The 12,534-nt window shown below is 38.3% G+C and overlaps 1 protein-coding gene across 14 annotated transcripts in view; it reads right to left on the minus strand.

Annotated features, from left to right (window-relative positions):
- Positions 1–4,649: 4,649 nt before the first annotated feature.
- Positions 4,650–12,534, minus strand: part of EYA1 (EYA transcriptional coactivator and phosphatase 1) — a 418,629-nt gene continuing 410,744 nt past the window's right edge. For all 14 annotated transcript variants that reach the window (XM_038579507.1, XM_038579505.1, XM_038579506.1 and 11 more), the window contains one exon: positions 4,650–5,925. In XM_038579507.1, the coding sequence (XP_038435435.1) occupies positions 5,845–5,925 (81 nt within the window). In that variant the 3' untranslated portion in view covers positions 4,650–5,844. The remainder of the gene's footprint in view (positions 5,926–12,534) is intronic.

Below are 12,534 nucleotides of genomic sequence, written 5' to 3' on the forward strand. Positions count from 1 at the left end.
AGCGCTAACACAGAAAACATTAGAGGGTTTATCTCCGTGGACACCTCATACACACTTCATTGTCTGTGGTCCTTAGAGCTTTATGTCAAGCCAAGATAGAAGATGGGACAGGCCATGGAGTGCTTGTAGCAGAAGTGGGACTCCAACTTGAGGTAACTGGAGGAAATCCATTTTCAGCAATGTCAGTCTAGCCAGTGTCCCATGCAGCAAACTCCCCCAGTCAAACCAGCCCACAAAACCAGAACAGAACCACCATGCAGTTGTGCAGTCACACACTCAGTAACTCTGGGCGTGTCTTGTTCCCCCACTGGAGAGTTCTCTTCGAAGGGCTTTCCTCTGGCAGAGCATCCGTTTTTCTTCTGCTGCCAATAAAAATCCCCAGCGCTGTTCTTTCTCCCTCGCTTCCTTCTATTGCTTCTGACAGAGTTTGCCAGTTAGCTGAGGTCAGGATTTCCTTTTTACAAACAACCTGTTTTCAGTCAGTGGGGCCAAAGGTTTCCTAAATTACAAACCCTTTCATTTCTTCTGCCACAAGTTATCCTGTCAGTTTGTATAATTGCACAGAATAGAGAGAAATGGAAACATTCTGAGAGACATTGAAAGAAGTGCTTTTACTGAATCTATCCTTTTGGATTCTCAAAAAAAAATATCCCGAATGGGGTGGACAGGACTCTTCCAGTTGAATCTTGTATAGCTGCATGGAGTGTGGGTAAGGTCCTGTGTCTGGAAGGAAATTTCTCACAGGTCTTAAATGAATACATAGCATCGGTGGCATCATCTCTACATTCTGTTAAGCAAATGGCCTCCTTTATCTTCATTTGAATTGGGAAACATCTACGTGCCTTCAGATATTTTTTAAAAGTAAATTTTCCCAGTTGTTGCTATAAGTTGACATTTGTAAATACTGATTAAAAGACAAATTTTAAATCAGCTTCTGAAAAGATGACATGGAATTGAGGTGCTAAGGTTTTGAAAAAAAGGACATCACTGGGCAATTGTGTTAACTGTGTGGACCGGACACTGCATATACCTTGAAAATTGAGGGGCTGCCGAAGCTCCCCCTTGTATGTAGTGATGGAGCAGGGAGGCAAAGCCAAGGTTCGTTTCCCCTGGAGCTCATGAACTTTCCAGGATTCTGTATTGTATCCAAGAGTTGGTTGGGGTCATGACTCTGCCTTATTTGGCTGTGACCCCTGGCAAAGCATTTAACCCAAGTTTTGTAATCTGTAAATTAAAAGGGGCTCAACTACACTACTTAGACCTAACATTTTAAGTCTCATGTGGAATTGCTGCCGCACTGAAGGGCTCCAGGTTGTGTTAACACAGGAGCTGAGTGAAATTTCTGTTCCTATCCCCTTATTTTTCTTTCTCCCATGGAGAAGGGGAAGAGTCAAACTTGTGTATAGTAAGCACTAAGCTTGAAGTTTACTCTGAGATGAAGGACAGGTAAAGACCCCCTCCATCTTCTGGCCACTTCCACCCTCCCTCAGGGGTCAGGCTCATAGTCCCATGGCTTTGTTTTTCTTCTCTCCTTCCCTTGTTACACTTCTTCCACACAAGGCCTCTTCCATTTTTCTATTTCTCTTCCCTCTGCTCAGGCCAACTCTAGCCTTCAGGTCTCAGTTTAGATGCCAGTTCTGCAGGGAAGCGTCCCCTGCTTGCCTAGGCTGCCTGTGCAGCCCCACTTTCACACCCATCCTTACTGTGCATGGAAGCCTGTTTTACAATTATAATTGATTCTTTTTAAATTACTATCTGTCCCTGCTTAAGGTCAGGGACAGGACTATCTTTTTCACCTTGTTTTTTGACAAGCCAGAATAATGCAGTGCCCTGATAAATGGTCTAGTCAAAGAACTAGTTCTGCCTTCTTGGGCTAGTAGCTTGTTTTCCCCACTTCTTTTCTTGCTCTTTGACATCCCCTTCTCCATCCGGCAACCAGTGATCATTTCAGAGTGTGTCAGATTTGGCCACACTCCTGTACAAAAGCCTCAATGGTCTCCCATTGCATTTAGAATAACATCCAAATCCTTTACCATGACTTCAAGGCTTCCTTTCCAAAGTCATCTCTTCTTAGACCCATGAGCATGATTTTAACTCCTAGAACAAGCATTCTTCTCTGAGGACCTTTGCCTGTTGCTCTGCCCCTGACCTTCACATGCTACTTTTTTAAAAAAGATTTATTCATGAGAGACACAGAGAGAGAGAGAGAGAGACACAGGCAGAGGGAGAAGCAGGCTCCGTGCAAGAAGCCCGATGTGGGACTCAATCCTGGGACTCCAGGATCACACCCTGGGCCGAAGGCAGGTGCTAAACCACTGAGCCACCCAGGTGTCCCATTCATATGCTATTTCTTAGCAGTTGGTCTCATTTCATACATTTTGGTTCTGTCCATCCTTTCCAAGGAAGCTCAGGCCCTGTCACTTCTATTCCTGTCTTAATTTTCCATCAAGTGTGTTTTTGACTGAATGTATCTCTCATTCATTCATTCATGCATTCATTCATTCATGTCTTGTGTGGTCTAGTCCTATCTACTCTAGTGTAAAGCTGCATCCTCAGGAGCCGTGACTTGCTTCATTAGCACCAAGGGCAATTTCCCCCATAGTGGGGGCCCAGAGAATCTTTATGAAAGGAAATAATACGAACTCCAGTGAAAGTATAGACATCGAGTGAGAGAAGTTCAGGAGAGGGGGCTAACACTGTGCGCCATGATGGGAAACAAGGCTCCAAAGAAGGAACTAAAGCATTTGTTTTGGCTGATTGAGGGTAGAGGAAGTCATTAATGGCAATGGGAATGGTCTGAACAAAGATGAGGCAGGGATGCTTTACAGGTGGTTTGGTCCATGAAAAAGTCCAGTTAAGGGACACCTGGGTGGCTCAGCCTGTCCCTGGCTCAGGGCATGATCTGCAGTCTTAGGATCGAGTCCCATATCAGGCTCCTTGCCTAGAGCCTGCTTCTCCCTCTGCCTACGTCTCTGCCTTTCTCTGTGTCTTTCATGAACAAATAAAATCTTAAAAAAAAAAAAAAGTCCAGTTAATTTGTACTGGTTTGTTCATAGCAGTAATGAGAGATTATGTTGGGAAGAGAGTAGATACTCTATTTGGAAACTTGAGAATGCCAAGTGGGAAGATCTGGGCTCTCATCAATGGTCAAAGGGAAACCTTTTAAATATTTTGGCCAAGTAGTGTCATGTTAGAAATGATGCTTTAAAAAATGATCTTTGAAGCTATACCCTCCATTTAGCCCATTTTTCTTATTTTCTTTACCTGAGACCTAAAAATCCCTCCACTTTCCATTCTTGCCTCTCTTTGAAGACTTTGTCCAAACTTTTTTTTATTCTCAGGGTGTCCAAGCATGCTCATATACTTCATTACTCAAGCCACTTGCCTGGGTGTGCACCTGTGAAAAATGAACATCATGGGCCTGATAAATGAGTCCAATAACTGCAGGTTTGGTTTTTCATGTGTTTGTATGTATGAATGTTATGTTTCTAAGATTAAATCTCAGGAGCAAGCAAGTTATGCTGTTTTATAGCTCCCTGTCAGTGATGAATCTGGCCAAATTTTAGAGGTAAATGTTGTGGGTGTTCTTTATAGACGAAACTGCTTTATATTGCTGTCCCTACAGTATTTAAATGGCTAAATCTATGCTCTGTCAATCGAAGATTCTTGATGCTGAATTCTGTTCTATAGTAAATTTGAGTGAGGGTCGTCCAGTTTATATAGTTTTAGAGGAAGTGTAGAGCTTTTCTATTCATCTGTTCTTACAGTGATCAGAGAAACAGCTGTTACCCTCAAGGACTGATAAAGCCATTATTACTACAATTGCTTCATACCACTTCCTTTTGTTGGACGAGAAGCATGCTAATGCAACCAAGATCCTGCTATTTCTCCTAAATGAGAGAGAAAAAAAATACATTCAAGGAACTTACAGTACTTCACAAATCAATTTTATTAATTTAAACACAAAATTAATGAAGAAAAATTCTGTACACAATTGTGGACACAACACACCTTTATACAGTAAAGCCAAGATAAACTTTGTCTTTCCAATCTGTGTAGTACAAAAACATAAAATGAAAAGGCTAAAAAATTGTCAACTTCTGTTCGCTTCAAGCAAAAAAAAAAAAGAAAAAAAACCAAATTCAATTGTTAAACAATTTGGAAAATTCACAACTAATTCTAGCAGCAACATGAAACTTCAGGAAAAGATAGAGTAGCTTTTTAGCTACTTTGGGTTAAAGCTGGTGTTTGTTTTTTTCCCCCAATGTAATATTAAAGAAAATTCATCCAAAAAATAATTTCATAACAATGGAAGGCTTTAGATGAAAACTACTGCCCAAACTCATCACTTTTGGAGAAACTGTCTTATGGCCTAACAGAGGTGACAATTTTTATTTCCCAGATTTATGCTTTATACATAATGTAGATGAAGAATAACCTTGGTGATATTTCCTTGGTGGTGATGATCGGGCCATGTCCACTGCCCGCAATGAACTTTCCAGTGAGGGTGGGGGAAAGATGATGTGGAGGAAAACAGAAGGGACAATCAAAAAGATTTTGTTGATTTCCAGATATGTGGTAATGTCCTTCTTTATCTAAGCAAGAAAATGCAGACCCTAAAATCTGAGCACACAAAAACTTTGCTAGTCTCCAATTCAAGAACCATTTTATTAATAAAATATATCTATCAATCATCTACATTCTTTCTGTGGGAAGAAGCATTTGCATAATTTTTTCAAGTAGTTACATATAATACAATAGCATTGAAAATGAAAAAGTGAGGTTGTAAGAGGACTTTTTTTTCAAATTATTTAAGACACTGCTGTGTTGTTTTACCAAGGTCCTCCTAATAGCAATAAAAAAAAAAAATTGGGAAAAATAATTTGGAAAACAAAATCCTATTAACATCCATGCTTTTGGTCTTGACAACATCATCTAAAAATAAAAACAAAAACTTCCATTATCTACATATTTATACCCAGTACTTCGATAAGGCACTGCACATGACTTTGTGCACACATCGCCTCATACTTCACTATCAAGGCATTGCTACCTTTCAATATCATTTTCTAAACAATATGTAAAAGAATCATCCATTATTACAAATTTACACCAAAAATTCTCTCTGTACATGATTGTCTCAGTGATGTACATATTACACGTTTAAATTAGACATACTTTAAACTACTTTGCAATGTGCTAAGATTCAAAGTACTTGCTGTGTCGTGAGGCAAAGGCCTTTACTCGCTTATTATGATGCTACTGTCTCTTCAATTATTTGATGTCAAAAAAGTCTGGTTGAGTGAATTGTATGGTGCTGGAATCATACCTCAATAAAGCTGTTTTTAAAAAGTCTGTTCATAAATAAGTAGAGATGTACAGATTACCCTGGGTATGAGACACCAAAAAAGTAAACTTTCTTTACAAGAAAATCCCCTCACGGATTCAGGAAACCCATTTCAGTCTTTGTTGTGCAATCAAGTTTGCTGTACTGGAGAAGCTGTTTATGTCACATTGAAGATGCTAACAATGTAAGCGTTTGCAGGTCCTTTCTTCACAGGTTTGAACCACGTAGTTAATGTGGCAAAGACACATCACACTGTACTAGAACATTCTCATGGCTTATTTTCATTGGATTCACAGTACTAGAGTCAACAGCTGTTCTGAAGAGATAGGTGTGGTCCTTCATTTACCACAAGGGCAGAGGTGAAGAACGACAGCAGCTGTGTGTCACCATGTTGAAATCACTACGTTGGGTACTCCAGCGCTGACACAGGACTCAGGCCTGCTGGATATTTTCCTGGTCACAGGGCAGTTGTGCGGTTTCAAAGTGCTATGTGGCCGTTACAGGTACTCCAGTTCCAAGGCATGATGTAGGGCCATGAGGTCCGAGTGACTAGAGATCCTCCAGAAGGGCATCGCATGCTGTGGAAGGGGCAGACACACGGTGAGGGCAGACAGTGCTCCCAGCAAGAAGCCTTAAACCTGCTTTTGAAATTCGCTACAACGCTCATCCCCTTTTTTCAGTATTGTGAGAACTGCCAGGGAAGATCTTAACATCACATCTGTTTAAAACAAAAATTCAAACTTAATCCTCCCCTAAGACTACTGGAGTGCATTTTAAAATATAATCTGGAGTCTGTTTCTTTTAAGAAAGTGATGGATATTTCTGAAGTCGATCTACACTGTGACTTGAGTGCCAAGTCCAAACTTTACATAAAATACAGTAGCTATGAATGAAACTTTGTCAAAAATGGTTGCCTTTCAAAATACATAGCCAGTGGATTTTTAAGGCTGAACGTTAAAGCAGTTTTCCTTAGTTGGTAGTATTTTATATTTTTCAAAACTTAGTTTTACTCCTGTAAGAAGCAGCTTTTTTCCATTTACTTCCATTAGGGATTCTTCATGTTGACCTTGAAATGGCTTTACCATATGGGAAAATTTTCAGTGACTATATAACATTTTTTTGTAGTTGTTTAAAAAGAATCTAAAAATCTAGTTTAAATGATGAGAATATTTGTAAAACACCTGAATTAGCCAGAGATAGGAAAAGGAGATTACTTCACCCATGAAGGATGAAAACATGATTATAAATGGTTATTGCTCAAAAGCTCTATAGTAAGTACTTAAGCATCAGCAAATCTTTTTTTCAAATAAGAGAAAAGTAACCATTTTTCAGAAGACAACATTCTACTTAGTCCATAGAAAAGCAGCTTTTTAAACAAAAGAAACAGGGTGAAGGCCTAATTTGCAATTATAGCGCTAAGGAATTAAAATCAGACTAACAGAAGCATTTGGCGTAGAAGCAAATTAGTAGGTAAAAATGGAAGCGAGTAACTATTTTGATGTAAATCACATAGCTGTTGTATTCTGGAAATGCACACTATTAAGTTATTAATAATGCCTTTGTCTCAAGTAATCTGCTAAAAGCATATACCACTTTCCAATTCAAATGTAGACCTTTGTGGACTCTGTATTTTTCAATAACAACAGTCCAGCATCGAGTACTAGAGATCTCTTTTCAAAGTTTTAGTATGATCTACTTGGCAACTTTGCATTCATTCACTCCTGTTTTTCTAATCAAAAGTAATGCAGTCTGTTTTGCCTCTGCAGGGATGGTAGAGAAGATGGCCTTGGTCCACCCTCTCAGTCTGGGTGAGAAGTAGAAATATACAACAATCAAGAGCCTTTATCTCTGTTATGAAAGGACTAGGAGGAGGCCAGTTCCCATTACCTGAGAAACTGGGGAAATACTTGGTAAGAGGTAGTAGTAGTTAAGCTAGGTATGAAAGGATGACTATTCAGAAGAACACTTGATGGCTGTGTGTGTTAGAGGGCAGAGAATGAAGGAGAGGTTCACTGTTAGGATGCTGGCTGTATATGAGAGAAAGACATGATTGGCTGCAGGAGCCACATGGAGCAGGGCCTGTTCCATGATAATAATGACAGCTATGATTCTCACCATCATTTTTTCATCAGTGAAATAAAAACTGAGCCTTAGAGGAGGAGCAGAGAGGTTTAAATAACAGCTGGTAAGGAGTGAACACTCGATTCACATCAGGTCTGGTCTGAATCTGAAGCCCAGATGCTCTAATGCCTAACTATTCTCAATGGCCTTTTAATCCAGCAGTATAAATTATCAGCACCATAGTATATAGCTTAAAACACACTCCCTTCTGAATTCTGTTGAGTGAAGGACACTGAAAATTTGAGTGACTGATATATAGATCAGATTTGGAAAATATTTGTAGTTATAACACAGAAAGCTTTCCTTCTTTTTCTGTTATTAGAATAAAAATCCACATGTACTGTAAAATGTTTGCATAAAGTAGAACTTCAGTTTTATAGAGAAATGTGAATCCTTTCTGATCCTACTATCCAGATAGCCTCCATATTTTTCTATATCTTTTATATGTGCATTCTTATATTTGAAATTGTGTATGTAGTATGTACCATTTAGCAACCTGCTCATTTTACTACTTAATCTCAAGTCCATTTCTGACACATCATTTTTAAGGAAAATCATTATGCAATTTTGAATTATGACTTAGTTTTCCTGGAGCCCCAGCTTACCCATAAAATGAAAGTTTGGGGAAATGACTCAAGGTTGTGTCTTGGCTTAATGAAGCCTATAACATTAATATTGTAGCTACAGCAGCTGTATAAAATAATATGCATGACCTATGCCCCCACTGACAAGAACCAACATGGAAAAAGAAGAGGAATTAGAATTGAAGAGGATGAAAAATTACCTACATATTACATGATTTTATATACAAATGCTAGATCTAACCAGCAAATTCAATAAAAGCTGCAGAACACAAAATTAACTGATTTTTGTATGTGTTTCTACACACTAATGACAAATTACCTGCAAAAAAAAAAAAAAAAAAAAAGGAATTAATTTAAACAAGGAAAATAGCCACACTAAAAAGCACAAGACATTAATGAAAGAAACTACTATACACAAATGGAAAGGTGTCTCATGTTCATGGATTGGAAGAATTCATATTGTTTAAATGTCTGTGCTACCCAACCATAGATTCACTGCAATTCCTATCAAGATTTCAATAGCATTTTAGAGAAGTAGAAAAAAATGAATGTAAAATGGCCAAAGCAATCCTGAGAAAGAAAGTGGGAAACATCACGTTTCCTGATTTCAAGGTATATTATAAAGCTATGGTAATAAAAACAGTATAGTACTGGCATAAAAACAGACACATAGATCAATGAGACAGAATCAACTACCTAGAAATAGACCACATATATATGGTCACATAACATTTGACAATGAAGCCAAGAATACTCAGTGGATAAAAAGGCAGTCTCTTCATTAAATGGTGCTGAGAAAATTGGCTGCAAACATGTAAACAAATGAAACTAGACCCCTACTTTACACCACTCACAAATTAACTCAAAATGGATTAAAGACTAAAATGTAAGACCAGAAATTAGAAAACTCCATAGGAAAAAATCTGCTTGACATGGAACTTGGCAATGATTGTTTTTTTGGATATGGCCTCTAAAGCACAAGCAAAAAACCAAATGGATTACATCGAACTAAACTTCTGCATAGCACATGAAATGATCAACAAAATGGAAAGACAACCTAAAGAATGGGAGGGAAAAAATCTGTAAACCATATATGTTGGTTTAATAACCTAATTAAAGATGGGCAGGGAACTTAAAGAGACGTTTTTCCAAAGAAGATATACTGATGGTTAACAGATACGTGAAAAGGTGTTCAACATCACTAATCTGGGAACTGCAAGTCAAAACCACAATGAGAACTTATATCTGTGAGAATATCACCAAAAACACAAGAGATAACATGCTTGCGAGTCGTGGAGAAAAGGGAACCCTTGTGTACTATTGGTGGGAATGTAAAAAAAAAAAAAAAAAAAAAATTGAACTACCATATTATCCTGCAATTCCACTTCTGGGTATATATCCAAAGGAAACAAAAACATTGTTGAAGAGATATCTGTGCCCTTTGTTCATTACAGCATTATTCACAATAGCCAAGACATGGAGACAACCTGAGTGTTCACTGATGAGGGAATGGATAAGAGAGTTGTAGCATACATATACAATGGAATATTATTGAACCACAAAAATGAAAATCCTACCATTTGCAACAACATGGATGGACCTTATGCCTAGTAAAATAAGTCAGAGAAATATAAGCAATATATGATCTCACTTATATTTAGAATCTTAAAAGAAAACAAAACACAAACTCATAGAAAAAAAGATCAGATTTGTGGCTACCAGACATAGGGTGGGATTATATGAAAGTGATTGAAAGATCTGGTTGTAAGATAAAGAATATGGATTTATAGTATATTTGAAATTTAGGAAAAGATTCTAAGAATTCTCAGCATAAGGAAAAACTTAAAAAAAAAAACACATTTTTTGTAGCCATATGATAGATGTTAACTAATATTGTGAAATGATTGCTATAATATGTAACTCAAATCATTATGCTACATACCTCCTCAAACTTATACAGTGATGTCTATCAATTATATCTCAATAAAACAAAAAGAATCAATGAATAGATTGAGAGGGAGGAGATCTTGGTTGTATGCTGGAAAGGGTAAGTTGAGCCTTCACTGAATTTGCAGAATGGGCAAAGCTGGTTAGGTAGATGGAAAGGAGATGGACTCCCAGTCAGGAGTCGGTATATGACAAAGATGATAGGTGGGATCAACAGGGCATTTGGTCTGGAAGTGATGGGGCTAGAATGTTATGTTCATAATAAGACTAATAAGGAAGGAGGTTTTTATAGGTAGAAGCACTGGGAAGATAGTTGGAGGTGTGGCTGGCCAGTAGCAGAGAAATTATGCCACAGGACAGTGGAAATGGAATGTGCACAATGGATGGGAGCCACATGAAGGAACAATTCATGCATCTTGGTGATGGGTTGGAGGAAGGGACCACCAAAGAAAATTTGCGTGGGTGAACTGAGTTCATTAGCTGATATTCAGATGGGATGGCATAGGTTGCTTAAATGAAGATACTCCATCAGGTAACTAGAGCCATGGGACTGAAAACAGGGCTAACCACAAATATTAACAGAAATGATAGCTGAAACTGATGAGCATATTATTTTATTTGCCTGGGTGGCTCAGTAGTTGAGCATCTGCCTTTGGCTCGGGTCATGGTCCGGGGTCGGGATTGAGTCCCGCATTGGGCTCCCCGCAGGAGGCCTGCTTCTCCCTCTGCCTATGTCTCTGCCTTTCTGTGTCTTTCATGAATAAACAAAATATTTTCAAAAAGACTAGGCATATATTGAGAGAAATGGATGCTAAAGCCAGAATCTTGGAAAGTAGCACAGGTTTTGGGGTGATTAGAACCAAAATATTCCCTGACTAATGGGAAAATGATACATCCTTCCTGCTCCTCTTGTCTTGTCCATATGTGCAACTTCCCAAATTCTTTTATGTTACCTTTCCTCCTCATCTAGTTTTTTGCATTTTTGCATTCTAGTTATACAGGAAATCACTAACATAAAAAGCTCTGTGCTTGGACACTCAGATGTAAGTTGAATTTTGCTGAAGAATATATTTATAAGATGCTAAACACAAAAGGACATAACCTTGGGCTTAGGTATTGTACTCCTTGGGACTTATTCCACAGATACACTTGCTCCTGCCTGAATAACATAAAGACCATTCACTACAGAACTGTTTGTAGTAGTAAATATGGGAAACCACCTAAATATTTAGCCTCAAGGGACTCATTGAAGTATATACAGCACATCCATGTAACAGAATACCAATGCAGACATTTAAAACAATTAGAGATAGAGAACTCCACGTATTGATATGGAATGACTACCAGGATATATTGTTAAAAAAGGCAGGTACAGAAAAAAGGGTGTAGTTACCATTTGTATACATATAAACCAACAAAACAACTGTGCTTTCATTTTATCTGTGGAGAATTTGCATCTGGAGGTAAAAATACTTCCTAAGTTGTAAATAAAAAGATCTTGGAAGATAGAGTTTTCTAAAAATTCATGATGAAATTTATTGCACAGCATTGCTCTTTTATTATTTGTATATCTGGCTTCTATTCTAGACAGATGTGAATTCTTTAAGAACAAAGATGAAATCCAGTTTAGGACCTGGCATACATAATGTTCTCATTAAAATTCACCATAGTTGGTGTTAGTAATCCCCATGTCTCAAATTCTATAAGCAAAAAAATTCATTAAAAATGTTAGTTTTTTACATTTTTTTTTTTTCCAAAGGCAGCTCTCATTTTTCTCCTGAATAATTCACTTAGAATTCAGCATTATCAATCAGGTTCTCTACTTCATCTTGGATTTCAACAAATTTTGGAGTTCACATTTAAAATGAACATTTTTTTTTTAGTTTGTCTAGTATACAGATGGCAATGCAGGAAGACCTTGAACACACCTCCTCTATGAACACATCAAATAGGCACTTACTTATTTAGCAATATCTTCTGAAGAACTGAGAGTTGACTGAACACCTTCTGCACAACAAAATATAGACTACACAGGAAATGGCAAAAGAAAAAGAGACATGAAGCCCCACCTCCAGTGCTATGAATAGCAGCAGGGAGGAATAGTACCAAGCAACCTTGAACATATCTGTCCATCCTGGGGCACACAAAAAACTGCAGTTTAAAGTGCAACTAGAATATAAAGGATCTTGCCCTAGAATTCCACCAAGCAGTGAGGGAGCTGCTGAAAATCTGTGGTGGAGTGGTGGTCAAATGCCATGGTCTATGTTCCCCTTCCACCTTGATAGCATGGAAAGAAGCAGGGTCTGGACATCATAGCTGACTCACCACCTCAGTGAGCCCCTAGCTCTCCCACCAAGGTGACTCCATGGCAGTATACGCATGCTCATTACAGCTCCAGTCATCTTGCCAAGGTGACACAAGCACAAAACACTCCACTTTGGTGGTAGATGATTTGCCAGAGCGTCCTAGCACATGGTACCCTGAGAAGCCATGGCCCATGCCTGCCTTGGCTCCAGCTGCTCTACCAGAGCACTC

Source organism: Canis lupus, chromosome 29 (assembly GCF_011100685.1).
Source record: "Canis lupus familiaris isolate Mischka breed German Shepherd chromosome 29, alternate assembly UU_Cfam_GSD_1.0, whole genome shotgun sequence".
NCBI classification, from domain to species: domain Eukaryota; kingdom Metazoa; phylum Chordata; class Mammalia; order Carnivora; family Canidae; genus Canis; species Canis lupus.